Below are 27,755 nucleotides of genomic sequence, written 5' to 3'. Positions count from 1 at the left end.
GTCCGCACTGCAGCGCCAGCGTCCGAGCGGGCGTCCGAGCGGGCATCCGAGCTCCCGGAGCGGCCTGGCCCCGGGCCCCGAGCGGGCGTCGCTCAGCAGTAGGTCGCGGCCGCAGCCCCATCCAGCCCTGCGCCCGCCATGCCGTCCGCGGGCCCCGCCTGAGCCGCGGCCTCCGCACGCGGGCGGGCCTGGGGACGGCGGGGCCATGCGCGCGCTGCCCTAACGATGCCGCCCGCCGCGCCCGCCCGCCTGGCGCTGGCCCTGGGCCTGGGCCTGTGGCTCGGGGCGCTGGCGGGGGGCCCCGGGCGCGGCTGCGGGCCCTGCGAGCCCCCCTGCCTCTGCAGCCCTGCGCCTGGCGCCGCCTGTCGCGTCAACTGCTCGGGCCGCGGGCTGCGGACGCTCGGTCCCGCGCTGCGCATCCCCGCGGACGCCACAGCCCTGTGAGTAGCGGGCCCAGCGGGACCCGGGAGAGGCGGCGGGGCGGGCGGGCGTGGGCGCGTTCCCTGGCCCGGGACGGGAAGCAGGACGCGGGCCAGGACGCTCCCAGGGCGAGGCTCCGGCGCGGGACGGCGGCTCTGCTAAATAAGGAACGTCTGGAGCCGCGGTTGGCACGGCCCCGGGGAGCCGAAAAACCCCGGGTCTGGAGACAGACGTCCCACCCGGGGGCTCTGCAGACGCCAGCGTGGGCGGGGCGCGGAGGCCGCGCTCAGCTGGGAGGACAAACAGTCGCTAATTGGAGGAGAATTGGGATGCGGCCTGGGGCTGCGGGGTACTCGGAGAGGTGGGGATGGCTGTAGGGGGCGGCAGGGAAGAGTTCCAGGAGGTGTCTGGACAAGGATTTGATGGGTGTGCAAGAATTGGGCTGATGCTTAGGAAGGGGCGGTGAGGTGGGTCCAGAAGAAGGGGGGGTGAACGGTGTTAGCAAAGACCGTGAGGCTGGAGTCTGGCCACGGGAGGTGTGAGGGGTAAGGGCAGGGTGGGAGGTGGGCTCGCGGGTGGGCTGGGGTCATGAAGGGCCTCAGGCGCTCTGCTATTGGGTTCCAAGGCTATCCTGAGAACAGGGGTGAGGGGGGATTGCCGTGGGAGGTTAAAGCCTTGTCATGTTCGCTTTCTGGAGTTAAAAACAACAGGTGGCCTTTATGGAGACGCTGCCCAGAGCCAGGTCTGTGCCAGGCTCCTGTTGGGGGTCGTCATGCGGAATCCTGACTCTGACCGTCCGAGGCATAGGGACCGTGGAGATTTGCGTTTCACGGATGAGGAAACAGGTTTGGAGAGGTGACACGACCTGTCCCACGCATCACAGCCAGGACAGGACCTGTCCCAGGCATCACAGCCGCGGTGTGCATAGCAGGGGTTTGGAACTGTGAGGTACCCAGGACCCATGGTTGGATTGAAAAGGGCGCAGGGGACTAAGATAAGCAGACAGTTGTCCCCAGCGCTGGGGAGAGTCTCGGGGCCAGTCTGATGCCTTGTATTTCCCAGGCTCCAGGCTCCTCGCCGGGACACTGTGTCTCCTTGGGTGCGTGCTGGATCCCTGGGGAACGTGGCACATCCCCAGGCTTGCTAAACATTGGGTGGGTCCTGGCTTTTGGTTTTGTAACGTTTCTGGGTCACTCCCGCCTGTGGCCACCCTTCCTTAGGGGAGCCATGTGTCCTTGGGGCTTTGCTGGGGGGTCTCGAGGGTTGGGGAAGAATGGGTTCTCCTGGACCAGTGGAGTCCATGCCCCTCGGGGCCACATTGCTCCTGCGCTCCCAGACTGCGGAAGCGTGTGTCTGGCGGCTGTCTCTGTGGAGATGGCCTCCTCCTGCCTGGCAACAGCGCCCACAGAATTGCATCAGACCTACCCCACCCGTTGTTTCTGATGCTGTAGCTGAGGGCTCCTCTGTCTGCCAGGCCGGTCACTGGGGGCTCTCTCCAGGTCCTGGTGGTTCCTGCTTCCCAACACCTGATGGTGTCTATGTGAGCAGCCCCTCAGGAGCTGTCCAGGAGAGAAGGGCGCTGGTGCCTGCTGAGCGGAGAACAAGGCCCGGGCTCTCCAGGCCCTCGGCACAGCAGTGGAGCCCCCGCCCCTGCCTTGTGTTGTCCCCTTAGGCTCTGGTCCTGGGGTTTGGAGGAGGGGGACCCTGGGAGTTGGTGGCCTGTCCCAGCCTGAGCTGGCAAGATTCCGAATGCCAGGCCCCTCAAGTGTGCAACAGGGCACAGGGTGACCTCGTGTGGGCAGGTGGGTGCTGTTCTGTACACACCTGGAGCCGCCGCTGGGAGAGTTCTGGAAGGTGGGGTGAGGGGACCCATGGGAAACTAGGGCCTTAGGAAGGATGTTAAGGCCCTGGCTGGCTCCCCAGGCCACCCTCTGTGCTGTGGGGGCTGCCCAGCCATTTTGCTGTCTACCCTGCAAACTCCTCGTCCGGGAGATGGCTGGGTTTTCCCCGGGGAAGAGGGGTCAAGCTGGGAGAGGCGAAGGACACAGATCACAGCTGCCGGCAGGTGTTTAAGGGCCCAGGAGCGTTGCTGTCTGGGTGTCACCAGCAGCCTTCCTGGGGGGCTCATGCAGGTGCCCCTCCACTTGTGGCTCCCCAGCTGCTGAAGCTCAGCAGGGACAGCTGTGTCCAGTCCCAGGTGGAGCACAGCCCAGGCTTCTGAGGCCACAGCCTTCCTTGGGTTAATGATGCTGCCGAGAGGTGGTGGCTTTTGGAAAAGATGGCATACTGCAATAATGTGCTGCTGTATGTGGCTCGAAGCTTCGTGGGGAGACATGGGCAGAGCCGTGGCTGACTCACAGACCCCCCACCCCAGAGCCTGCCCTGCCCTCCCTGCCCCGACCCTTCTCCCTCCTGACCCATGTTTTTTTTTTTTTTTTTTTTTTTTGAGACGGAGTTCACTCTTGTTGCCAAGGCTGGAGTGCAATGGCACGATCTCGGCTCACGGCAACCTCCGCCTCCTGGGTTCAAGCGCTTCTCCTGCCTCAGCCTCCCAAGTAGCTGGGATTACAGGCATGCGCCACCACGCCTGGCTAATTTTGTATTTTTAGTAGAGACAGGGTTTCTCCATATTGGTCAGGCTGGTCTCAAACTCCTGGCCTCAAGTGATCCGCCTGCCTAGGCCCCCCAAAGTGTTGGGATTACAGGTGTGAGCCAACGTGCCCAGGCAAAAATATATATATGTGTTTTTAAGGCTGGTCAAGCAAAGCAGTGGGACTGGAGAAAGAACGAAGAATTCTACCTGGCTGTGATCAACTCATTGTAAACACCACTGTGCTTGGACCAGCCAGCTGATGTCTTTTGTTTTGTTTTGTTTGAGACGGAGTCTGGCTCTGTCACCAGGCTGGAGGACAATGGTGTGATCCTGGCTCACTGCAACCTCCACCTCCCGGGTTCAAGCGATTCACCTGCCTCAGCCTCCCAAGTAGCTGGGATTACAGGCGCACGCCACCACGCCTGGCTAATTTTTAAAAATATTTTTAGTAGAGACGGGGTTTCACCATGTTGGTCAGGCTGGTCTCGAACTCTTGGCCTTAGGTGATCCGCTTGCCTCGGCCTCCCAAAGTGCTGGGATTACAGGTGTGAGTGATGTCTTTTATTTATTTATTTATTTATTTATTTATTATTATTATTATTATTTGAGATGGAGTCTCACTCTGTTGCCCAGGCTGGAGTGCAGCGGTGCCATCTCGGCTCACTGCAAGCTCCACCTCCTGGGTTCACACCATTCTCCCGCCTCAGCCTCCCAAGTAGCCTGGACTACAGGCGCCCGCCACCACGCCTGGCTAATTTTTTGTATTTTTAGTAGAGACGGGGTTTCACCATGTTAGCCAGAGTAGTCTCGATCTCCTGACCTCGTGATCCGCCCACCTCAGTCTCCCAAAGTGCTGGGATTACAGGCATGAGCCACCGCCTGTCTTTTAAATGTCCGATGATGTCTAGGAGCTTCCCTTCCTCTCTTTTTCCTTGTGCAATTTGTTGAAGAAACTAGCTCCTGCAGCCTGGATTTCCCGCTGTGTCTTGGGGGTGCCACCTCCTTGGTGTCACCTCCGTGGTGCTGTGAGTGTGTCCTTTGTGTTTCTTGTAAATTGGTCGTTGGAGCCGACATCCCATTCTCCCAGAGGTTGTCCTGGCTGGCACTGATGTAGGTGTAGATGTCATTAGCTTAGGGCCCCCTACTCTAAAGGCCACTTCTGGTGCTGGGTGCCACTCACCCTGGCTGGGGGTCACCTGGGTCTGCTGCCGTCTCGCAAATGCTGGGGTCCAGTACTGGGCACATCGAGGGACTTGGTAGGTGCTTGGTTCACTGATGTAAAATGTAGGAGCACCCAGGGCCTTGCCCTTTCCCACCTGCATCCCTGAATGACAGGAGAGTGTGAGAGAGTGTAGGGGCAGGAGGCGCAGACCCCCGGGCCCCTGCCTGGGATTGGCGTCAGGGAAGACAGGCATTCTGGAGCGACCCCTAGGCCTGATGCTTTAGAGCGCAGCTGCCACAGACACAGCTTCCTTGGGGGCTGGCCAGGCCATGGAGGGGCCCCTGGCTCCCATTTCTGGTCCCTGGATCCTGAGAGCGAGGACTAGGGATTGTCAGCAAGGCCTCCATGAGCCCTCACAAGAAGGAGGGCCACCCCTGAGGGCTGCGTTATCACTGGAGCCTGCGTTCAACCAACACGCAGATGATTCTCCAAGGACAGAGATGGATGATGGGGAGGGGGCTGGCCTGGAAGGACCCCCAGTGCAGGTGACACTGAAACCAGGTTTCAAAGCTCTCACAGGGAGCTGCCCAGAGAGAGTCCGCAAGGGGCAAGGTGACTGGGGGGCAGGGGTAGGGCCTCTGTCAGGAGAGCCTAGGAGAGGCCCGTGTCTTCAAGGAAGAGCTCTGGCAGCCAAGCGGAGGCAGTGGTGAGGACCTGCATCCTGCATGTCCAGCTGGCCTCACCTGGGGTCCCTGAGCCGGGTCTCACGTGGCTCCCACACTCGGGCATTCAGAATGTGCCTGCGTGAGAAACGGTAGTTTCTTTATTAGACACGGATGCAAACTCGCCAAACTTGTGGACAAAAATGTGGACAGGAAGTCACACGCTCACTCCTGTATGCGACTGCCGGCAGGGGTGGGGGAAGAGATGGGGAGGCTTTGATTGTGTCTGCAGCAGTCGGGAATGTGGGGCACCTGAGCTCCCTCTGCAGAGGCGACTGTGGAGACAGTGAGCACCTGCAGGTCATCCATGCAGTATCGGCTTGCATCCAGATCATACAGGGAACACTATGACTCAACATCAGACAGGGACCCCGTTTAAACACGGACAAGGGGTCACTCACGCCTGGAATCCCAGCAGTTTGGGAGGCCAGGGTGGGTGGATCGCTTGAGCCCAGGAGTTTGAGACCAGCCTGGGCAACAGGGTGAGACCCCGGTCTCTAAAAAATAAAAGAACATTGGCCGGGCGTGGTGGTGTGCGTCTGTGGTTCCAGCTACTCAGGAGACTGAGGTGGGAAATCACTTGAGCTGAGGAGGTCAAGGCTGCAGTGAGCTGTGATCACACCACTGCACTCCAGGCTGGGTCACAGAGCAAGACCCTGTCTCAAAAAAAAAAAAAAAAAAAATCACAGGATCTGAACAGAGATTTCTCCAAAGAAGACGCACAGATGGCCAACAGCGCGTGAGAAGATGGTCGGCCTCATTAGTCATGAGGGAAACGCAAATCAAAACCACTGGCCGGCCGGGCGCGGTGCCTCACGCCTATAATCCCAGCACTTTAGGAGAGCAGATCTCTTGAGGCCAGGAGTTTGAGGCCATCCTGGGCAACATATCGAGACTAACAAATAGATATTAGTGGTGGCTCCTGTAGTCCCAGCTAGTTGGGAGGCTGAGGGGGGAGGATTCCCTGAGTCTATGAGGTTGAGACTGCAGTTAGCTGTGATTGTGCCACTGCACTCCAGCCTGGGCGACTAGGAAACGGTCTTTAAAAAAAAAAAAAAAAAAAAAGGATGGGTGCGGTGGCTCACGCTTGTAATCCCCAGCACTTTGGGAGGCCAAGGTGGCGGGATCACAAGGTCAGGAGTTCGCCACCAGCCTGACCAACATGGTGAAACCCCGTTCTACTAAAAATACAAAAATTAGTGAGGTGTGGTGGTGGGTGCCTGTAATCCCAGCTAATCAAGAGGCTGAGGCAGGAGAATCTGTTGAACCCGGGAAGCGGAGGTTGCAGTGAGCTGATATCACACCACTGCACTCTAGCCTGGTCAACAGAGCGAGACTCTGCCTCAAAAAAAAAAAAAAATGCTGAGCATGGTGGCGCATGCCTGTAGTCCCAGCTACTTTGGGGGCTGAGGCAGGAGAATCACTTGAACCTGGGAGGCAGAGGTTGCAGTGAGGCAAGATTGCACCATTGCACTCCAGCCTGGGAGACAAAGCAAAACTCCGTCTCAAAAAGAAAAGGTCTGGGAAGAGCCCGCACCCTCTCCTCTGCGGTGGCCATGCCGGGCCCCACGCTGAGCCCTCTGTGTTCTTGTCTCTCCGTGCCTCATCATGGTGCTGCAGGGTTGCAGCCACTCCTGGTCCCATTTTACAGTCCTGGAAATTGAGGCTCTGAGAAGCCGTGGTGGAAGTGATTCCATCAGCATGCTCTGGGGCAGACCCCTGGAGCCGCACAGGGGACCTGGGGCCCACACCAGTGCCCTGGTTTGTAGACAGACAGAGGTGGCAGTGGCGCTTCCGAGTGGGGCTGGGATGTGCTTGCACTCCCCAAGGAGCCGAGGGGCCCTGCGCCCAGGTGCAGCTGCTTGGGTGCTGCCAGCCCCTCCCACGTCTGCCTCCCTGGCTCATCCCTGCTGGGTCCCTTCCCTCTAGTTTCCTGTTCAGTTTCAGGAAGGAGGCTGGGAACCCAGATGTAGGGAATTTGGGCCCTGGAGTCAGACCTGGGTTCACGTCCCAGTGCCTCCACTGCTATTGTGACCTTGGTTCAGTCTCTCAGCCTCAGTTTTCTCACCTGTAAAGTGGGCTCCATGATTAGATGTACGCTGCAGGGCAGTGTAGCAGTGACCTGGCTCAGCCACTGGCAGCCCCGACAATCATAACTTGTTAAAGTAGCTCCATCGGTTCCCTCAGGGGTTCCAGGGGCCCATTCCCCTGTCCTCCATGCACTGTGAGACCTGCCCTGCTACAGAGCAGAGTGTAACAGCCTGAGGGTGAGAGGCACCCAGAGCCAGGCACTGTGCCTGTGCTTAGACCGGACACTGGACGATGGAAGCCAGAGCAGCCTGGGTGGGTGGACTCCTATGGACCCCCTCAGCACCCAGCCTCGGTGCCTTCAGCACAGGGCCGCGTGGCTGTGGGGGCTCACAAGACCCGGCCCACTCCTGCTTGCGCCTGCATCTGGGTGTTTGCGCATTGGTGCCTTTTGACGCGTTCTGGTGTGTGTGAGACTTGCGGGGCTGGGAAGCCTTGGCAGAGCCATGAGTGCCATCCTCACTCCTTTTGTTCTTTTGACGTAAGCTGGCGTGTGGCACTGCCTGAGTTCCGCTCAGTGCTCACCCCGACGTGCGGACCCTGCTGCAGCCTTGCTGTTAGGTGATGGCGGTGTGCGCTGTTGCTGGTGGGCACCGAGGGCCTTTGGGAGCTTCGGGGAGGTTGTGCCAAGCCTGAGCCTCGACGTCCCCCTTCCCGGCTTTCTGTGGGCTCTTCTGAGGCCAGGGCGTCTCTGTGAGGGCCTCCTGCTGGAGCCGTCTCCGTGGATCTCCTCTGCCATCCTGGCCCACGAGCGGCTGATGCCCTGGCCACCATCTTGTGACAGTGGCCGGGCACCGCTGCCAAATGTGGGTCCCGCATCTGCAAGCCCCTCCCTGGGTCCCCTAGGGTATGGGGTGGTTCTGCCACTGCCCTTGCTCCCCCACCTTGGGGTGCCTCTCCCCCTGCTCATGGGAGAGACCCTGCCTGGGATCTGCTTTCCAGCGAGGAATACACTTTGGAGAGAGACACACGTGTTCTTTTCTGGAGCTCTGCAGTGGCCATGGCAGCCCAGCCCGCCAAGCGCCCTGGAATGAAAACATCCCGCTGCCGTCTGGGCCTGGCCTGCACTCTGCTGCCTGCGCTCCAGCTGGCTGAGGCCAGGCACGTCTGCGGGCACAGCGGCGGGGGCGCCACAGTCTCCCTGCAGAGTGAACGCAGCTGGAAAATGCAGCTCACGCCCTTTCCCAGAACACCTCGCTCTTCATGGCTTGGCAGCTGTCCTCGCCTAAGGGCCGGGGTGCCCAGGCACCGGTGGCAGGAGAAGGGCTACATCTGGGGCTGAGGCGGGCTGGGTCCTTTTCTCCCTGCATCTCCCAAGGCCCAGCCCTGGCCCAGCCTGGCGTTCCTGACCTTAGCAGCTCCATGATCTGAAGACAGGCTGGCTCCTGTGAGGCCACCTCAGAAAGGGCTTTGAGCCCAGGCGGGGCGGAAGCCAGCTCTTCCTTCTGATTGAGGCAGGAATGAGGCCAGCGCTGGGGCAAGCCCATGCCCAGGGAACATCACAGCTGTGGGAGTACAGGGGCTCCGGGTTCTGAGCCCGTCCACTGTGCATCGTGGCCTCAGGATGTCTCGTGCCGTCATTGGCTGTGCCCATAGCTGAGTGGGTGATGGGATTCCTGCTGCCCGGCCGGATCTGTGCTGCTGCCCTCTCCAGGGCACTGCTGCCAGTTTGCCTGCCCCCCCCCCCCATCCTCTTTCTGCCTTGGCTTCCTCCATTGAGACACTGGACCCTGCTGGCTGCCCGGGGAGGTGTTTGGGGGATGGTGTTGGGGGAGGAGGAGGGCCCCTTGAGCCTCAGTGTGCCCATCAGGAACATAGGGCCAGTGCAGCACCTGCCCACACCGACTGTGAAGGGTGGGAGTGGAGAGGGATGCAAGGGGGTCTCAGCACCTGGCTCCATGTTGGCTGCGTGCAGGGTCACCAGGAGCCGGCCCTCATTCTCCCCTTGACCTGGAAGGGTGGCCCCGACCCCAGTGGCAGGTGGACGTACATGTGAAGCACCCTCCTTCCTACACCCCGCAGGTGGGCTCGTCTCCAAATGGCCCTTTTTGAGCTGGCTGTGTCTTTCCATCAGTGTAGGCAAGGACATCGCAGACTCCCCTTTCTCATCTCCCTCGTTCAGCCTCCGAGGCCGGAGTCTCCATCCCTGTGCCTGCCTGTGGGTTCCGGGAGGACCTGAGGCTGCCCATGTCACCCCCAGCGTCTCATCCCAGGGACAGTTCAGCCGTGGGAGGGATCTGTAAGGACAGAATGCCGCTGGGCCTGGGGCTCCCCGACTAGTCTCACACCCCGGGACCGGGACCCAGAGACCCTTGTGCAGGGCTCCGTTGCCTGGGCCCTGGCAGCCTCGTCCTCTATCAGAGGCTGCAACCCCCACCCCTCGTGGGGCCAGGGTTGTGGCCGGCCTCCTGGGCCTCGTCCTCTATCAGAGGCTGCAGCCCCCACCCCTCGTGGGGCCAGGGTTGTGGCCGGCCTCCCGGGCCTCGTCCTCTATCAGAGGCTGCAGCCCCCACCCCTCGTGGGGCCAGGGCTGTGGCCGGCCTCCCGGGCCTCGTCCTCTATCAGAGGCTGCAGCCCCCACCCCTCGTGGGGCCAGGGTTGTGGCCGGCCTCCCTGGCCCTCCCCATGGAAGTGGTGGGTGGAGCCAGCAGCCGTCTGCCCAGCCCAGGGCTGCACTGTTTTCCTTCAAATGAGCACCATCCCAAACTGCAGCCCGTTAATTTAAACAGGATCATTTCCGGCCCTGGAAGCCGCCTCACTCTCCTTAAATAGAAAGGAGCACAGCGCAGAGGGAAACAGATGAGGTCATGGCTCGGCTGGCCCAGCGAGGAAGGGGCCGCAGTGGGGGTGGCACTGCCGCCTGTCCCCTGTCCTCTCCAGCACCCGCACTGCAGCCCATTTCCTCACCCTGGGCCTGCTCTAGGGAGGGACGGGCCTGGGGGTCCTCTTGCTGGGCTGAGGGGAACCGTCTCCTCCAGGAGGGGACGGGGCCTGGCAGGGGGCATGGGGCCTCCCCGGGTCTGGCGTCCTGTCCTGCCCCTGCCGAGGGAGGAGCAGTTACATAAGCTCCGCAGGCCGCCCCTCCAAGCCGGTCCCCCCAGCCCAGTTTCCAGTGAGGCGGCCAGCGCGGGCGGGGGTGCCGGGCCTGGCGCACGCCCGCCGCTGACCACACGCGTCTGGAATGTGCAGATGTTTCTTTGGGGGCTCCGTCCGGCCCCCAGACCCCACTCAGCATCTGGTCTGGGGAGTGGGCGCCTGGGGCACTCAGCTCTGAGTGTGGGGCTCTGAGGCAGGTCCGGTTTGTCTGGGGCCGTTCCCTCTGCTGTGGATTGGGAGGGCCCTGGGAGCTACCCCACACCCAGGGAAGTTCTCCTCAGTCCCACTGTTGCACATCGCCACCCCGGCTCCCCCTGCCCAGGAGCGCCTGTGGGGCAGAAGGCCCAGCCCCGAGACTTCCCAGCCCTGCCAGCCTCAGGCTTCACCCACCCTTGCACCATCTGTGGGCAGAGCCCAGGGGGAGGGCAGGAGAGCCAGCGCCTGGCTGGGAACACCCCTGAGGGGCCCAGGCTACAGGGCGAGGGGGCCCAACCTGGAGTTCACACGCCCGGGTGGCGGGCAGACCGGCTGCAGCATGAGACACGTGTCAGCTACCTTGGGCCGGCAGGCCGGCCCTGCTGCCCACAGCCCTGGGATGTGGCCCCACCTGCGACAGGGGTGTGGAGGGGCAGCCTCCAGGCCTGGCCACACCCTCTGCTGTTCCTGCTCCTGCTCCAGGATGGGCAAGGGTGCTGGGAAGGGATGAAGACCCGCACTGTGGCCACACACCTGGGACTTCCTGCCACACACCTGGGACTTCCTTTTCCACCCAGTGGTGCCCCAGCAGCCGCTAAGGGGCCGCTGGGTCCCACGCTAGGATGGTCCTAACTCCTCCTGCCTTCCAGATCAGACATTCGGCGCTGGGGGCCCCTCGTGTCCCGGGGCTGGGGCACCGTCCTGCCCCCCCGTGGGGGTGCACTCCTCCCAACAAGCTTAGCTTCAGCTTCCCTGGGAGCACATCCTGGCCCTCGGGCACCCATCAGGCCGTCCCTGTGCACCTGGCTCCCACCCTTCCAGCTCACAGCAGGAACTGGGGTGAGGGGTGCATGGAGCAGCAAGGCCTTGGGACCCCAGAGGACCCTGCACTCCGCTCTGTGCTCTTGCCTGGGCTTGGGGCCGCTCGGTGGTCCTGCTGCCAGATGCCTGGGCCTTGCCGTGTCCCCCATCCTTGCAGGGAACCAGAACGTGGGGGCAGGGCATCAGACAGCGGCGATGATGTCACCTGGCGGGTGTAGAGGAAGCCCGAGGGGTAGGGTGGGGGGGCTGGCGTGAGGCTGCCTGGCTAGGCCTTGGCGTTCCCCCAGAACGGTGATGGCAAAAGCAGATGGAGACGTGGAAAAGTACGGGAGCAAGCGGGGTGAGGACTCCACGGGGACCCCTGTGCTGGTCCCTGTCCCTGAAGCCCACACCTGAGTCTTGCCCAGGGCAGACGCTTCCACACCCAGAGGGCACCTGAGTCCTGCCCAGGGCAGACGCTTCCACACCCAGGGGGCACCTGAGTCCTGCCCAGGGCAGACACTTCCACACCTGGCTCCTGTCTGGGCCCCAGCTTCGTTGCACTGCCCTGGGCCCTGGGATCTCGGCTGAGCGGGGACCCCCAGACCTTGCTGCATTTCTGGGCCTTGGGCTGGGGTGAGGGCCGGGAGAAGGAGCCAGCCTGGAGCCTGGCATGCAGGGAGTGCGTGGCCAGAACCGGTGACAGGCGGGGCTGCCTGCTGGCGTGGAAGAAGTGTCCATGGCACCCCCAGGCCTGGTCCACACTGGGATGGGCGGGGAGCAGGGGGCCTCTGGGGTCCTCAGCTGACCTGCCTCCACCCCTGCCCTGGCTTGTCAGCTCCAACAGCAGCCACTCTTGATGGATTTTCCGGAAAATGAGGTGTGGCCAAACATCTTCAGGCTTTTTCTTCTTTCCTTTCTCCCCATGCCTGGGGGCACGTGCAAGAGCCTGTGCCCCTCCCCGGGGCAGTTTCACAGCTGTGTCCCTTCCAGGGGGCCTGCCTGTGTTCACCGTGGCCTCTGCAGCACCCCTCACCCCCTAGGGCTGCTGCGCCTCAGGTCCCGCTGCCTCATTTCTCCCTGAAGCATTGGTTCTGCTGCTGCCACAGCCGCTGGAAAGTCCCTCCTCAGGTCTAACTGCAGTTCCTCACGGCAGTGTTCTCCCTTGTGCATGGTGCTCGGGCAGCAGGTGTGAGTCCAGCTGCCTCACCCTGTCTCGAGAATGGCCTCTTGCTGGTCTCGCAGCCACCAGCCTGTCCCAGCCCACGGTGGGGATGGTGTGGATGCCTAGCAGTGCGGCTGTGGGCCCACCCATCCTTATGGGCAGTAGGGAGCACCTCAGCCCATGTCCCTACGTTGGTGTAGAGGAAGGGACGGCAAAGAAGCTGGGTTCGGTTAGGGGGGAAGCGGTGGCCCTGCCAGAGGGGCCGTTCCCTGTGTGCCTGGCCCCCAGATCCTCTCCCCTCCTGGAGCCCAGGGCACTGGCACAGGCTCTCTGAGTGTCCCACAGCCCCTGGGGGAAGGGAGCTGAACCCCCAAGCGTGCCCCCCATCCGCAGATGGAACAAGAAGCTCTGGGAGCCAGTGCCCAGCGTCTCGTCTGTCTGGGCGCCCAGCCCAGGTGAGGGCCCGGCTCCACCGTCAGTGGCTGGTGCTGCTTCCTGGCACGGAGAAGGCCTCGGCTGCTGCTGTATCCCCTCAGCTGGGGTGGCCTCTGGTCCCCTTCTTTGTTGGTTCCCCTCTCAAGCCCTTGCCCTGGCCCCGGGCACCACTGGGCAGCCTGTGTGTGCGTCTCTCCTGCACTGGGTAGGCTGCTGCAGGAGCGGATCTCTGATAGGAGGAGCAGGGCTGGAGGCTGGCAGGGGCTGGGTGGGTGTTCAGGGATGGGGGCTGCCCTGGCCTGGGCCTGGCTGCCGGGTGCTCATTTCTGGGAAGAGCAAGTCTAGGTGTAGGCACCTGCTCGGTCATGCGTGGAGAGGGTGACACCTGGAGAAGTAGAGGCCCGTGGCAGGAGGCTAGGCCTCGGGGGCCTGGGGTGCAGGGGGGTGGTGTGCAGACCTGCCGGGGAGGGAGCCACAGTCCCTGTGCCAAGAGCACTACTGGGAGTGCGTGGGACCAGGAGGGGTGCCCAGGGTGGGCAGCAGGGTGACCCTGGAGGTGCTTGAGGCCGAGGGGACGTGGAGTTCTCGGTTTGCCCTGGCTTTCTGGCTTCTCACCTCTGCATCACCAGCTCCAGGACCTGGTTTGTAACTCGGGCAGCTCTGAAAAGAGAGACATGCTGCCGCCCTGTGGTTTCTGTTGGTTTTTCTTCACTGACTACTGACATGGGATGTCTTTCCCACGGCTGTGACCAATTGTGCTTCTTTTGATTGCCTGGTTTTTTTTTCTTTCTTTCTTTTTAGAGTTTTCTCTTTCTTTCCTCCCTCCCTCCTTTCTTTTTTTTTTTTTTTCTTTTTTGAGATGGAGCTTCATTCTTGTTGCTCAGGATGGGGTGTTGGAGAGCAGTGGTGTGATCTCAGCTCACTGCAACCTCTGCCTCCTGGGTTCAAGTGATTCTCCTGCCTCAGCCTCCTGAGTAGCTGGGATTACAGGTGCTTGCCACCACGCCCGGCTAATTCTGTATTTTTAGTAGAGACAGGGTGTCTCCATGTTGGTCAGTCTGGTCTTGAACTCCTGACCTCAGGTGATCTGTCCGCCTCAGCCTCCCAAAGTGCTGGGATTGCAGGCAGGAGCCACTGCACCCGGCCCCTTCCCCTTCTCCTTTTCTTCTCTCTCTCTCTCCTCCCTTTCTTTCTTTTCTTTTCTTTTTTTTTTTTTTTGAGATGGAGTCTCGCTCTGTCACCAGGCTGGAGTGCAGTGGCGTGATCTTGGCTCACTGCAACCTCCGCCTCCCAGGTTCACGTGATTCTCCTGCCTCAGCCTTCCGAGTGGCTGGGACTACAGGCTCCCGCCATGATGCCCAGCTAATTTTTGCATTTTTAGTAGAGACGGGGTTTCACCCTGTTGACCAGGATGGTCTCGATCCCTTGATCTCATGATGTACCCACCTTGGCCTCCCAAAGTTCTGGGATTATAGGAGTGAGCCACTGCGCCCGGCCATCTTTCTTTTCTTGCTTTCTCTTTCTTTTCTTTCGAGACTGGGTCTTGCTCTGTCGCCCAGGCTGGACTGCAGTGGCACAATCATAGCTCACTGCAGCCTCGACCTCCCTGGCTGAAGCGATCCTCCCTCCTCAGCCCCCCGAGTAGTTGGAACTACAGCTACACACCACCATGCCTGGCTGATTCTTTTTTTCCTTGTAGAGACGGGGTCTTGCTATGCTGTCCAGCCTGGTCTCAAACTCCTGGCCTTCCCAAAACACTGGGATTACAGGCATAAGCCACCACACCCAGATTCCTTTTCTTGTTTTTAACTGGAATAGTTGACTTTTTCTTCATTAGCTGTGTGTCGGGAGGGTATTTTTGGCCTTGAGTGTGTCATCTAAGTTGCTAGTGCTTTTCTCAGATTGTAGTTTGTTTTCTAATTTTATTTATATTTTGTGTAGAAGTTGTGTATTTTAGATGGAGTTAGGTCTCCTGGTCTTTGATGTTTTATGTATTAATTATGTATGTATTTATTTATTTTTGAGGTAGAGTCTCACCCTTTGACCCAGGCTGGAGTACAGTGATGCGATCTCAGCTCCCTGTAGCCTTGACCTCTCTGGGCTCAAGTGATTTTTCTCTCCTCTACCTCCCGAGTACTTGGGACCCCAGGCGCATGCCACCATGCCAGGCTAATGTATATTTTTTGTAGATACGGGGTCTCACTGTGTTGCCCAGGGTGGTTTCGAAATCCTGGGCTCAGGCGATCCTTCCGCCTCAGCTCCCACGGTGCTGGGTTACCGGCGTGCGCCCCAGTGCCTGGCCGTCTTGGAGGTCTTGTTTCTCTGGGTTTATGCCTCAAGGTGGCGCCTGCTCCCCTGTGCTCCCTGGTAGCCTGGTAGTGAGCCTGCTTCTCACACAGTCATACCTGGTTGTGGTCCCACAATGGGACCACCCTGCTGGGTTCGGAACAGGAGATGGGGGGCCCTCAAGTCTGTGTGGGGCCTGTGAACAGGGTTGGGAGGCGTTGGCTCTGTGGTGGGACTGTGGACAAGGGATGGGGGGCCTTGGCTCTATGGGGGACTGTGGACAAGGGATGGGGGGCCTTGGCTCTATGGGGGACTGTGGACAAGGGATGGGGGGCCTTGGCTCTTTGTGGGACTGTGGACAAGGGATGGGGGGCCTTGGCTCTTTGAGGGACTGTGGACAGGGGATGGGGGCCCTTGGCCCTGCGTGGGATGGGTTGGGGGTCCGTGCCCATCTTGGCCCTGGGTGGACAGGTCCGTGTGGCACTCAGCATAGGGCTGAGATGGGTGCAGAGGACTGAGGCCCCCAGGCCTCTCCTGGGTTGGTTTCCCCAGATAAGTGTTCATGTGGGTCTTTCATCAGAAAGGCCCCTCCTGACCTCTGGGAGTGGGGAGCTCAAGGGTGGGAGGCCATAGCTTGGGGGTGCTGGAAATGTGTGGGGTGGGCCCAGGGATGGCCTCCTGGCCTACTAGGGGCTCTGGCCCTGACCCACGGTCACTCACTCCTCAGGGACGTCTCCCACAACCTGCTCCGGGCGCTGGACGTTGGGCTCCTGGCGAACCTCTCAGCGCTGGCAGAGCTGTGAGTGTCCCCCAGCCGTGCCAGCATGCGGGGCTCACTCTGGGTGGGCCGGTGGCGCCGCCGCCTCTTGCTGCTCAGCTGTGGGGGCTTCCGTCAGCTTTGCCGAATTCCCCCTTTCTTCCAGGGATATAAGCAACAACAAGATTTCTACATTAGAAGAAGGAATATTTGCTAATTTATTTAATTTAAGTGAAATGTAAGTTGTGGTTCTTTGGGTGGGTGTCCTGGCTGGACCCCAGGCCCCCAATATCCCTTCTGCCCTCCCAGTTGGTCCGTGTCCCCTTCCAGGCTTGAGACCAGATCCTGGGGGCAGTTCACTGCCTGCTTGGAGCCCCCCAGTGCCTGCTTGGTTGGGGCAGGGGAGGCGGTGCTGTCAGGGTGGCTCCAGGGCCTGGTTGCCGGTGGGGGGCTGGCATAGACCCTTCCCACCAGACGTGGTCCCCAACACCTGCCCCTGCCCTGCAGAAACCTGAGTGGGAACCCGTTTGAGTGTGACTGTGGCCTGGCGTGGCTGCCGCGATGGGCGGAGGAGCAGCAGGTGCGGGTGGTGCAGCCCGAGGCAGCCACGTGTGCTGGGCCTGGCTCCCTGGCTGGCCAGCCTCTGCTTGGCATCCCCTTGCTGGACAGTGGCTGTGGTGAGTGCCGGTGGGTGGGGCCAGCTCTGTCCTTCCCAGCCAGGTGGGACCTGGGCCCTGCAGACACTGGGCAGAGCTCAGGAAGTCCTCTCTAGGGAGGGCCTCCGGGCCAAGGGAACAGCATGGGAGCCTGTGAGTGTGGCGGGCAGTTGGGGGGGCGTGGGGTGGAGCCAGAAGGAGCAGAACCCGGGGTCCAGCGGCTGCCTCTTCTAGGTGAGGAGTATGTCGCCTGCCTCCCTGACAACAGCTCAGGCACCATGGCAGCAGTGTCCTTTTCAGCTGCCCACGAAGGCCTGCTTCAGCCAGAGGCCTGCAGCGCCTTCTGCTTCTCCACCGGCCAGGGCCTTGCGGCCCTCTCGGAGCAGGGCTGGTGCCTGTGTGGGGCAGTCCAGCCCTCCAGTGCCTCCTTCGCCTGCCTGTCCCTCTGCTCCGGCCCCCCACCGCCTCCTGCCCCCACCTGTGGGGGCCCCACCCTCCTCCAGCACGTCTTCCCTGCCTCCCCAGGGGCCGCCCTGGTGGGGCCCCACGGACCCCTGGCCTCTGGCCAGCTAGCAGCCTTCCACATCGCTGCCCCGCTCCCTATCACTGCCACACGCTGGGACTTCGGAGACGGCTCCCCCGAGGTGGATGCCGCTGGGCCGGCTGCCTCGCACCGCTATGTGCTGCCTGGCCGCTATCACGTGACGGCCGTGCTGGCCCTGGGGGCTGGCTCAGCCCTGCTGGGGACAAACGTGCAGGTGGAGGCGGCACCTGCCACCCTGGAGCTCGTGTGCCCGTCCTCGGTGCAGAGTGATGAGAGCCTCGAACTCAGCATCCGGAACCGTGGTGGTTCAGGCCTGGAGGCCGCCTACAGCATCGTGGCCCTGGGCGAGGAGCCGGCCCGAGGTGAGTGTCTGCTGCCCACTCCCCTTCCTCCCCAGGGCCTTCCAGATGGGGCAGAGCCTGGTACCCCTGTCTTAGGCCCACACTGACTGTTGACACCCTCGTTCCCACCGGTCTCCAGTGGTGCACCCGCTCTGCCCCTCGGACACGGAGATCTTCCCTGGCAACGGGCACTGCTACCGCCTGGTGGTGGAGAAGGCGGCCTGGCTGCAGGCACAGGAGCAGTGCCGGGCCTGGGCCGGGGCCGCCCTGGCAATGGTGGACAGTCCCGCCGTGCAGCGCTTCCTGGTCTCCCGGGTCACCAGGTGCCTGCCCCCACCCCCCGAGGGGCCATAGGTTGGGAGGTCTCCGAAGCACTGGGGCAGAGCCCGCGGCTGGGGAGTCTCAGGAGGAGGGAGGTGGGAGCTGGGCCGGCCCTGGTGAGCAGGTGGCGCCGGCCGGTGGGGCCGTTCCTGTCAGCTCTGCAGATACAGAGGCGGATGCAAGCTGGGGGCAGCCTCTGGACACTCCTGGGCACGCCATACGGGAGGTGGCCTGCACGGAGATCCCTGCCGGTGCCCACAGGCCCCGTGGGTGGGTGCTGCTGTGAGCCTGGGCTGGTGGGCCCTGCTCTCCGGGCTCTGAGCCTCAGTTTCCCCATCTGGAAAGGGGGACAGTGATGGGGCTCCCAACGGGCTACTGTGACAGTGGGATGATGGAGGAGTGCCCTGAGCCCCCTGCCGTTCCACACCCGCCCACAGGAGCCTGGACGTGTGGATCGGCTTCTCGACTATGCAGGGGGCGGAGGTGGGCCCAGCGCCGCAGGGCGAGGCCTTCAGCCTGGAGAGCTGCCAGAACTGGCTGCCCGGGGAGCCACACCCAGCCACAGCCGAGCACTGCGTCCGGCTCGGGCCCACCGGGTGGTGTAACACAGACCTGTGCTCAGCACCGCACAGCTACGTCTGTGAGCTGCGGCCCGGAGGTGTGCGGGGGGCCAGGCAGGGGCCTGAGACGCTGGCTGTGGTTAGGGGCCTGCCGAGCGCCTGCGGTGGAGCCTGGGCTGAGGCGGAGGGGCTGGTTGGGGGGTTCTCAGGCGGCTCAGTCCCCAGTCTGTTCGTCCTGGTGTCCTGGGCCCTGGCCAGGCGCCTCACTGCGCACTCGCCACCCCAGGCCCAGTGCAGGATGCCGAGAACCTCCTCGTGGGAGCGCCCAGTGGGGACCTGCAGGGACCCCTGACGCCACTGGCACAGCAGGACGGCCTCTCAGCCCCGCACCAGCCCGTGGAGGTAGTCGGCCCCCCACGTTCTAGAACCCCCCCTCCTGCCTGCCCCTGGAGGCCTTGCCTGCCCTGCCCACTGTGGGTCTCACTAAAAAACTTGGGAGCCTTAACGTTGCTTGTGCCCAGTGAAGATGGTTGGGAAAATCCAGAGTGCAGAGAGGAAAGCGTTTACTCACATTACCCCCAGGCCTTTTCTCTGAGTATATGTGAGTTATTCCTGAAAGGCAGGTCAGGGGTCCTCCCCATGGACAGTTTCCATTGGAGTCTTCCTCTCGAGCGACAGGAGCCAGGCCTGTGGGGGTCCGATGGCTCACTCTTCTTCCCTCCCCTCTTCCTGGGGAAGTTTCGGTGGGGGGAGTCTGGGCTTCAGGCTGGCGTGGGGTCTGTGGAGCTGAGGCAGCCCCCTGTCCACCAGGTCATGGTGTTTCCGGGCCTGAGTCCGAGCCACGAAGCCTTCCTCACCATAGCTGAATTTGGGACCCAGGAGCTCCGGCGGCCCGCCCAGCTGCGGCTGCAGGTGTACCGGCTCCTCAGCACAGCAGGTGGGACTCGGGGGTGGTGGGCGCCACAGGACTTGGGGTGGCCTCTCTGAGCTCTCACGTCTGCTGGTCCTGTGGCCACCAGAGCGGTCCCCAGTCTTAGGTGGACAGAGCAGGGGTTCCAGAGACACCAGCTCATTCCAGGTGTCCTGGGGGTGGATTGGGTGGGGCCTGCCTTGGGGCCGGCCTGGGTCAGTCGGCTGGCCGGAGACAGGGATGCAGCACTGGGCTGGGAGTGCTGCCCAGGCGGGGAGACCTGTCCTCACAGCAAGGCCAGGCTTGCCAGTGCAGGCAGGTGGGCATCTCTGACGGTGGCCTGTGGGCGAATCAGGGCCCCAACACCCTCCCCTCCTTGCAGGGACCCCGGAGAACGGCAGCGAGCCTGAGAGCAGATCCCTGGACAACAGGACCCAGCTGGCCCCCGCGTGCATGCCAGGGGGACGCTGGTGCCCTGGAGCCAATGTCTGCTTGCCGCTGGACGCCTCCTGCCACCCCCAGGCCTGCGCCAATGGCTGCACGTCAGGGCCGGGGCTACCCGGGGCCCCCTATGCGCTATGGAGAGAGTTCCTCTTCTCCGTTCCCGCGGGGCCCCCCGCGCAGTACTCGGTGTGTGGCCCTGACCTGGGTCTGTCCCCTGCATCTCCTCAGGCCACCTTCCTGTGTGCTGCCCAAGGTCTGGGTCTGCTCACCAGACACACCCAGCCTGCAGGCCACTCCCATGTCCCTGCCACCTCTGACCTCCGACCTCCAACCTCCAACCTCCAACCTCTGCAGTGCCTTTGCCCCTCTCCCAATGGGAGAAGCTCTCGCCTGGGCCCTTGGCACGAGCTGTGCCTCCTCTTTCTCTCTCCCGGCACAGCCACTCCTTCCTGTCTGCCGGGTCTTGGCCTGTGTCCTCTCCCCGTGTGTCCCCGTCTGCAACTGTCCTGCCTGTCCCTGTCACGAGCACCGTGGGGAGGCTCCCTGAGGTGTGGCTGACGAAGCGGGGAGCTGTGCCTGTCCACCCTCATCCCTCGTGCAGGGGTCCACGGGCCATGACCGAGAGGACGTGTTGCAGCCCTGCCTCCCTCTCCGCAGGTCACCCTCCACAGCCAGGATGTCCTCGTGCTGCCTGGTGACCTCGTTGGCTTGCAGCATGACGCTGGCCCTGGCGCCCTCCTGCGCTGCTCGCCGGCTCCCGGCCACCCTGGTCCCCAGGCCCCGTACCTCTCCGCCAACGCCTCGTCATGGCTGCCCCACTTGCCAGCCCAGCTGGAGGGCACTCGGGCCTGCCCTGCCTGTGCCCTGCGGCTGCTTGCAGCCACGGAACAGCTCACCGTGCTGCTGGGCCTGAGGCCCAACCCTGGGCTGCGGCTGCCTGGGCGCTATGAGGTCCGGGCAGAGGTGGGCAATGGTGTGTCCGGGCACAACCTGTCCTGCACCTTTGAGGTGGTCTCCGCAGTGGCTGGGCTGCGGGTCATCTACCCTACCCCCCGCGACGGCCGCCTCTACGTGCCCACCAACGGCTCAGCCTTGGTGCTCCAGGTGGACTCTGGTGCCAACGCCACAGCCACGGCTCGCTGGCCTGGGGGCAATGTCAGCGCCCGCTTTGAGGCTGCCTGCCCTGCCCTGGTGGCCACCTTCGTGCCCGGCTGCCCCTGGGAGACCAACGACACCCTGTTCTCAGTGGTAGCACTGCCGTGGCTCAGTGAGGGGGAGCACGTGGTGGACGTTGTGGTGGAAAACAGCGCCAGCCAGGCCAACCTCAGCCTGCGAGTGACGGCGGAGGAGCCCATCTGTGGCCTCCGTGCCACGCCCAGCCCCGAGGCCCGTGTACTACAGGGAGTCCTAGTGGTGAGTATGGCCGAGGCTCCACCACCAGCCCCCAGGCAGGTGCCTGCAGACAGGGTGCCCACACAGGGCGTGAGGCCTGGCTTCCCAGTGAGGGCGGCAGCCCAGTTACTGGGGACGTCAGCCCCGGGCAGGTCCTGCTGGCTGGCTCCTTGGGCTACCTGGTGGGCTTTAAATTCCGGGAAAGTCACAGCTCTGACAGCGGCTCTGCTAACGCATTCCACTGTCTCATTTCACGAAATGAATTTAAAACTCTGCCCCCATGATCTCACGCGAGCCCCCGTGAGTCTCTCACGCCCTCTGCTGTGTTCTCGCCTGGCTCAAGCGAGTGGCTTTTGAGGTGGAGTCTGAACCCCTGATGGGAAACTGCAGGCTGCCCGCGGTGCCACCATGCTGGGTACATGGGGGACAGGGCTGTCTCCGTCTTGCGGCTACCTGCCTCTGCACCAGGGGCCTTGGGAGGAGCCGTTTCTGATGGCCCCGGTGTGACCTGTGCAGCCTGTCCTGGGTTCTGTAAGCCAGTGTGGGTGCTGTCCCTGTGAGGCCCGTGTGCCTCCCCTCACTGCTCCGAGCTCTCTGGCTGAGGAGCTGGGGCAGGAGCCCCGGGAGGGTCTGAGAGGACTGAGAGAGAGGTGGACTCTTTGTAGCTGGTACTAGGTTTGCTTTACAGATGGGAAAACTGAGGCACAGAGAGGTTGAGGCGTTAGTAGTACCACATGGCTGGCTGGAGAGCCGGACAGTCAGTGTCCCAGCCCGGGCTTGGCTCCCGTGGCACGCAGAGCCCCGGGCACCTCCTCTCCTCTGTGCCCCGCGTGGAACTCTCCAGCGCGATGGGAGGTGTGTCCAGGAGGCGACAGGCTAAGGGCAGAGTCCTCCACAGAGCCCAGGCTGACACTGGTACCCCCGCAGAGGTACAGCCCCGTGGTGGAGGCCGGCTCAGACATGGTCTTCCGGTGGACCATCAACGACAAGCCGTCCCTGACGTTCCAGAACGTGGTCTTCAACGTCATTTATCAGAGCGCGGCAGTCTTCAAGCTCTCAGTAGGTGGGCGGGGGGTGGGGAGGGGAGGGGATGGGGCGGGGCGGGGTGGGGGCGGGCTCCACCTTCACCTCTGCCTTCTGCTCTGCTTCATGCTGCCCGAGGACGCTGCCATGGCTGTGGGTGAGTGGAGGGAGGGATGCCAAGCAGGGCCAGGCCTCTCACCTGCCACCTGGGCCCACTGACGCCTGTCCCTGCAGCTGACGGCCTCCAACCACGTGAGCAACGTCACCGTGAACTACAACGTCACTGTGGAGCGGATGAACAGGATGCAGGGCCTGCGGGTCTCCACAGTGCCGGCCGTGCTGTGCCCCAATGCCACGCTGGCACTGACGGCGGGCGTGCTGGTGGACTCGGCCGTGGAGGTGGCCTTCCTGTGAGTGACTCGGGGGCCGGTTGGGGGTGGGCACCAGGCTCTTGTCCCAGCCCCAGCCTCAGCCGAGGGACTCTACACCAGGGGGCTGCTTTTCTGAGCCTCGGTTTCCGTGTCTGTTGGGAGGTACTGGGTGCACAGGAGCCCTGAGGCTGCACGGGAGCCAGGAGAGGCCTCAGCACAGCCGGGTGGGCCCTGAATGGAGGCCCGGGGCGTGACTGCAGAGTGGAGCCTCGGCTGGGTCCCAAGCACCCCCTGCCCCGCCACCGCGCACCCCTGGCCCGCCACCACGCACCCCTGTCCTGGTCCACTTACTGCCTCCCACCGCCCCGGCAGGTGGACATTTGGGGATGGGGAGCAGGCCCTCCACCAGTTCCAGCCTCCGTACAACAAGTCCTTCCTGGTTCCAGACCCCTCGGTGGCCCAGGTGCTGGTGGAGCACAACGTCACGCACACCTACGCTGCCCCAGGTGAGGGATGAGGGGGTGAGGGGGCCACTGCCTTTCAGGCCCTGAGCATGGGCCCCCCCAATCCCCCAGTCAAGCTGCCCCCCTTCCTCCCCAACAGCCCTTACTGTGACCTCACCTGGGCTGATGGCTTAGGCCCCTACTGGGGTGAGGGAGGGGCCGGGCGTGGGGGGAGCGGACAGGGAAGCTGGGCCCCCTGAACTGCCCCCCAGCCTGGCTCTTGCTGCTCTGCTGCCCCGAGTGCAGCTGCACCTGTGCTGCGTCCCGCATGTGGCTTGGGAGCCTGGGACCCTTAGGGCTGGGCCGCAGGTGCAGCCGTTCACCCCGGGCTCCTCAGGCGGGGACTTCTGCCGAGCGGGTGGGGAGCAGGTGGGGGTGCCGCGGCTGCCCCACTTGGGCCTGTCCCCACAGGTGAGTACATCCTGACCGTGCTGGCATCCAATGCTTTCGAGAATCTGACGCAGCAGGTGCCTGTGAGCGTGCGTGCTGCCCTGCCCTCCGTGGCTGTGGGTGTGAGCGACAGCGTCCTGGTGGCCGGCCGGCCCATCACCTTCTACCCACACCCACTGCCCTCGCCTGGGGGTGTTCTTTACATGTGGGACTTCGGGGACGGCTCCCCTGTCCTGACCCAGAGCCAGCCAGCTGCGAACCACACCTATGCCTCGAGGGGCACCTACCACGTGCGCCTGGAGGTCAACAACACGGTGAGCGGTGCGGCGGCCCAGGCGGATGTGCGTGTCTTCGAGGAGCTCCGCGGGCTTAGCGTGGACATGAGCCTGGCCGTGGAGCAGGGTGCCCCCGTGGTGGTCAGTGCCACGGTGCAGACGGGCGACAACATCACGTGGACCTTCGACATGGGGGACGGCACCGTGCTGTCGGGCCCGGAAGCCACAGTGGAGCATGTGTACCTGCGGGCACAGAACTGCACAGTGACCGTGGGTGCGGCCAGCCCCGCTGGCCACCTGGCCCGGAGCCTGCATGTGCTGGTCTTCGTCCTGGAGGTGCTGCGCATCGAGCCCGCCGCCTGCATCCCCATGCAGCCTGACGCGCGGCTCACGGCCTACGTCACCGGGAACCCGGCCCACTACCTCTTCGACTGGACCTTTGGGGACGGCTCCTCCAACACGACCGTGCGGGGGTGCCCGATGGTGACACACAACTTCATGCGGAGTGGCACGTTCCCCTTGGCGCTAGTGCTGTCGAGCCGCGTGAACAAGGCGCATTACTTCACCAGCATCTGCGTGGAGCCAGAGGTGGGCAACGTCACCCTGCAGCCAGAGAGGCAGTTTGTGCAGCTCGGGGATGAGGCCCGGCTGGTGGCATGTGCCTGGCCCCCGTTCCCCTACCGCTACACCTGGGACTTTGGCACCGAGGAAGCCGTCCCCGCCCGTGCCGGGGGCCCTGAGGTGACGTTCATCTACCGAGACCCAGGCTCCTATCTTGTGACAGTCACCGCGTCCAACAACATCTCCGCTGCCAATGACTCAGCCCTGGTGGAGGTACAGGAGCCTGTGGTGGTCACCGACATCAATGTCAATGGCTCCCTTGTGCTGGAGCTGCAGCAGCCGTACCTGTTCTCTGCTGTGGGCCGTGGGCGCCCCGCCAGCTACCTGTGGGACCTGGGGGATGGTGGGCGGTTCGAGGGTCCAGAGGTCACCCACACTTACAACAGCACAGGCGACTTCACCGTTAGGGTGGCCGGCTGGAATGAGGTGAGCCGCAGCGAAGCCTGGCTCAATGTGACGGTGAAGCGGCGCGTACGGGGGCTCGTCGTCAATGCCAGCCGCACGGTGGTGCCCCTGAATGGGAGCGTGAGCTTCAGCACCTCGCTGGAGGCCGGCAGTGATGTGCGCTATTCCTGGGTGCTCTGTGACCGCTGCACACCCATCCCCGGGGGTCCTACCATCTCTTACACCTTCCGCTCCGTGGGCACCTTCAACATCATCGTCACGGCTGAGAACGAGGTGGGCTCCGCCCAGGACAGCATCTTCGTCTACGTCCTGCAGCTCATAGAGGGGCTGCAGGTGGCGGGCGGTGGCCGCTACTTCCCCACCAACCACACGGTACAGCTGCAGGCCGTGGTCAGGGATGGCACCAACATCTCCTACAGCTGGACTGCCTGGAGGGACAGGGGCCCAGCCCTGGCCGGCAGCGGCAAAGACTTCTCGTTCACCGCGCTCGAGGCCGGCACCTACCACGTGCAGCTGCGGGCCACCAACATGCTGGGTAGCGCCTGGGCCGACTGCACCGTGGACTTCGTGGAGCCTGTGGGGTGGCTGATGGTGGCCGCCTCCCCGAACCCAGCTGCCGTCGACACAAGCGTCACCCTCAGTGCCGAGCTGGCTGGTGGCAGTGGTGTCGTATACACTTGGTCCTTGGAGGAGGGGCAGAGCTGGGAGACCCCTGAGCCGTTTACCACCCACAGCTTCCCCACACCCGGCCTGCACTTGGTCACCATCACGGCAGGGAACCCGCTGGGCTCGGCCAACGCCACCGTGGAAGTGGACGTGCAGGTGCCCGTGAGTGGCCTCAGCATCAGGGCCAGCGAGCCGGGAGGCAGCTTCGTGGCGGCCGGGTCCTCTGTGCCCTTCTGGGGGCAGCTGGCCACGGGCACTAATGTGAGCTGGTGCTGGGCTGTGCCCGGCAGCAGCAGCAAGCGTGGCCCTCACGTCACCATGGTCTTCCCGGATGCTGGCACCTTCTCCATCCGGCTCAATGCCTCCAACGCAGTCAGCTGGGTCTCAGCCACGCACAACATCACGGTGGAGGAGCCCATCGTGGGCCTGGTGCTGTGGGCCAGCAGCAAGGTGGTGGCGCCCGGGCAGCTTGTCCATTTTCAGATCCTGCTGGCCGCTGGCTCAGCCGTCACCTTCCGCCTGCAGGTCGGTGGAGCCAGCCCCGAGGTGCTCCCCGGGCCCCGTTTTTCCCACAGCTTCCCCCGCGTCGGAGACCACGTGGTGAGCGTGCAGGGCAAAAACCACGTGAGCTGGGCCCAGGCGCAGGTGCGCATCGTGGTGCTGGAGGCCGTGAGCGGGCTGCAGGTGCCCAACTGCTGCGAGCCTGGCATCGCCACGGGCACTGAGAGGAACTTCACAGCTCGCGTGCAGCGCGGCTCTCGGGTCGCCTACGCCTGGTACTTCTCGCTGCAGAAGGTCCAGGGCGACTCGCTGGTCATCCTGTCAGGCCGCGACGTCACCTACACGCCCGTGGCTGCGGGGCTGCTGGAGATCCAGGTGCGCGCCTTCAATGCCCTGGGCAGCGAGAACCGCACGCTGGTGCTGGAGGTCCAGGACGCCGTCCAGTATGTGGCCCTGCGGAGCGGCCCCTGCTTCACCAACCGCTCGGTGCAGTTCGAGGCCGCCACCAGCCCCAGCCCCCGGCGCGTGGCCTACCGCTGGGACTTTGGGGACGGGTCCCCAGGGCAGGACACAGATGAGCCTAGGGCCGAGCACTCCTACCTGAGGCCTGGGGACTACCGCGTGCAGGTGAATGCCTCCAACCTGGTGAGCTTCTTCGTGGCGCAGGCCACGGTGACTGTCCAGGTGCTGGCCTGCCGGGAGCCGGAGGTGGACGTGGTCCTGCCCCTGCAGGTGCTGATGCGGCGATCACAGCGCAACTACCTGGAGGCCCACGTTGACCTGCGCGACTGCGTCACCTACCAGACTGAGTACCGCTGGGAGGTGTACCGCACCGCCAGCTGCCAGCGGCCGGGGCGCCCGGCACGTGTGGCCCTGCCCGGCGTGGACGTGAGCCGGCCTCAGCTGGTGCTGCCGCGGCTGGCGCTGCCTGTGGGGCACTACTGCTTTGTGTTTGTCGTGTCATTTGGGGACACGCCACTGGCACGGAGCATCCAGGCCAACGTGACGGTGGCCCCCGAGCGCCTGGTGCCCATCATTGAGGGTGGCTCGTACCGCGTGTGGTCGGACACACAGGACCTGGTGCTGGATGGGAGCGAGTCCTACGACCCCAACCTGGAGGACGGCGACCAGACGCCGCTCAGTTTCCACTGGGCCTGTGTGGCTTCGACACAGGTCAGCGCGTGGCAGGGCCGTCCTCCCTGCCCCTCACCCGTCCACACCCATGAGTCCAGAGAACACCCAGCGTGCCACCAGGGCTGGCCCGTCCTCAGGGTCTGGTGGGCCCCGTCCCAGCATGGGAAGGGGGTCTCCCGTGCCGTCCCCTGGGCCGGGATCTGCTTTGAAACTGGGTGGGGCTCTCACGCCACGTCTCCCCTTGTTCTCGGCCTGCAGAGGGAGGCTGGCGGGTGTGCGCTGAACTTTGGGCCCCGCGGGAGCAGCATGGTCTCCATTCCACGGGAGCGGCTGGTGGCCGGCGTGGAGTACACCTTCAGCCTCACTGTGTGGAAGGCCGGCCGCAAGGAGGAGGCCACCAACCAGACGGTGGGTGCCGCCCACCCCTTGGCCACATGCCTCGGACAGCCCAGCATCCCCGCTCATCTACTGTTTTCTGTATTTTAGTGCTTGTGGAGGCCGTACGCTCTCCGCTTTCTGTTTTTGATGCAAATTCTATTTAACACAACAGCCTGCTTCAGCTTTGCTTCCTTCCAAACCTGTCACAGTTCCATATACAGTCTTCAAGCCACATATGCTCTAGTGATTGACAAAAGCTACACAGTCCCCCAACGACACCAACAGTGAGGAAGAGCCCCTTGCCACCCCGGAGGCAGCCACCGTCCCCAGCCCATGTCCCTGTTGCTGGATGTGGTGGGCTGGTTCTCACCCTCACGCTCCCCTCTCTGGCCCGGCCAGGAGGCTTGGTGACCCTGAGCCCGTGGCAGCTGCTCCTGCTGCTGTCAGGCGGGGCCTGCTGGTGCCCCAGAGCGGGTGTCTGTTCCCCAGTCCATGCTTTCCTCAGCTGGCCTGATTGGGGGTCTGCCCAGAGGGGTCGTCTGAGGGGAGGGTGTGGGAGCAGGTTCCATTCCGGCTCAGCCTCCTTACCCAGGCCCCCGC

General features: G+C 63.3%; 1 protein-coding gene across 9 annotated transcripts in view; it reads left to right on the top strand.

The window, feature by feature from the left end:
- PKD1 (polycystin 1, transient receptor potential channel interacting) overlaps nt 1-27,755 on the top strand; it is a 50,808-nt gene continuing 23,053 nt past the window's right edge. For 3 of the 9 annotated variants that reach the window (XM_054534559.2, XM_054534558.2, XM_063717483.1), the window contains exons 1-16: nt 2-440; nt 15,691-15,762; nt 15,887-15,958; nt 16,228-16,397; nt 16,611-17,282; nt 17,401-17,584; nt 18,020-18,240; nt 18,429-18,544; nt 18,953-19,079; nt 19,435-19,682; nt 20,154-20,909; nt 21,816-21,947; nt 22,146-22,321; nt 22,655-22,788; nt 23,197-26,816; nt 27,036-27,185. In XM_054534559.2, the coding sequence (XP_054390534.1) occupies nt 226-440; nt 15,691-15,762; nt 15,887-15,958; nt 16,228-16,397; nt 16,611-17,282; nt 17,401-17,584; nt 18,020-18,240; nt 18,429-18,544; nt 18,953-19,079; nt 19,435-19,682; nt 20,154-20,909; nt 21,816-21,947; nt 22,146-22,321; nt 22,655-22,788; nt 23,197-26,816; nt 27,036-27,185 (7,065 nt within the window). In that variant the 5' untranslated portion in view covers nt 2-225. Of the gene's footprint in view, nt 441-509; nt 782-1,001; nt 1,575-15,690; nt 15,763-15,886; nt 15,959-16,227; nt 16,398-16,610; nt 17,283-17,400; nt 17,585-18,019; nt 18,241-18,428; nt 18,545-18,952; nt 19,080-19,434; nt 19,683-20,153; nt 20,910-21,815; nt 21,948-21,971; nt 22,069-22,145; nt 22,322-22,654; nt 22,789-23,196; nt 26,817-27,035; nt 27,186-27,755 lie in introns of those variants that run through there. The other 6 variants (XM_054534562.2, XM_063717484.1, XM_063717481.1 and 3 more) reach the window with 5 other exon arrangements.

This window comes from Pongo abelii, chromosome 18 (genome assembly GCF_028885655.2).
Source record: "Pongo abelii isolate AG06213 chromosome 18, NHGRI_mPonAbe1-v2.0_pri, whole genome shotgun sequence".
In the NCBI taxonomy this organism is placed as follows: Eukaryota; Metazoa; Chordata; class Mammalia; order Primates; family Hominidae; genus Pongo; species Pongo abelii.
Note: the sequence above shows the minus strand (reverse complement) of the source record. Positions and strands in the feature narration are given on the sequence as shown.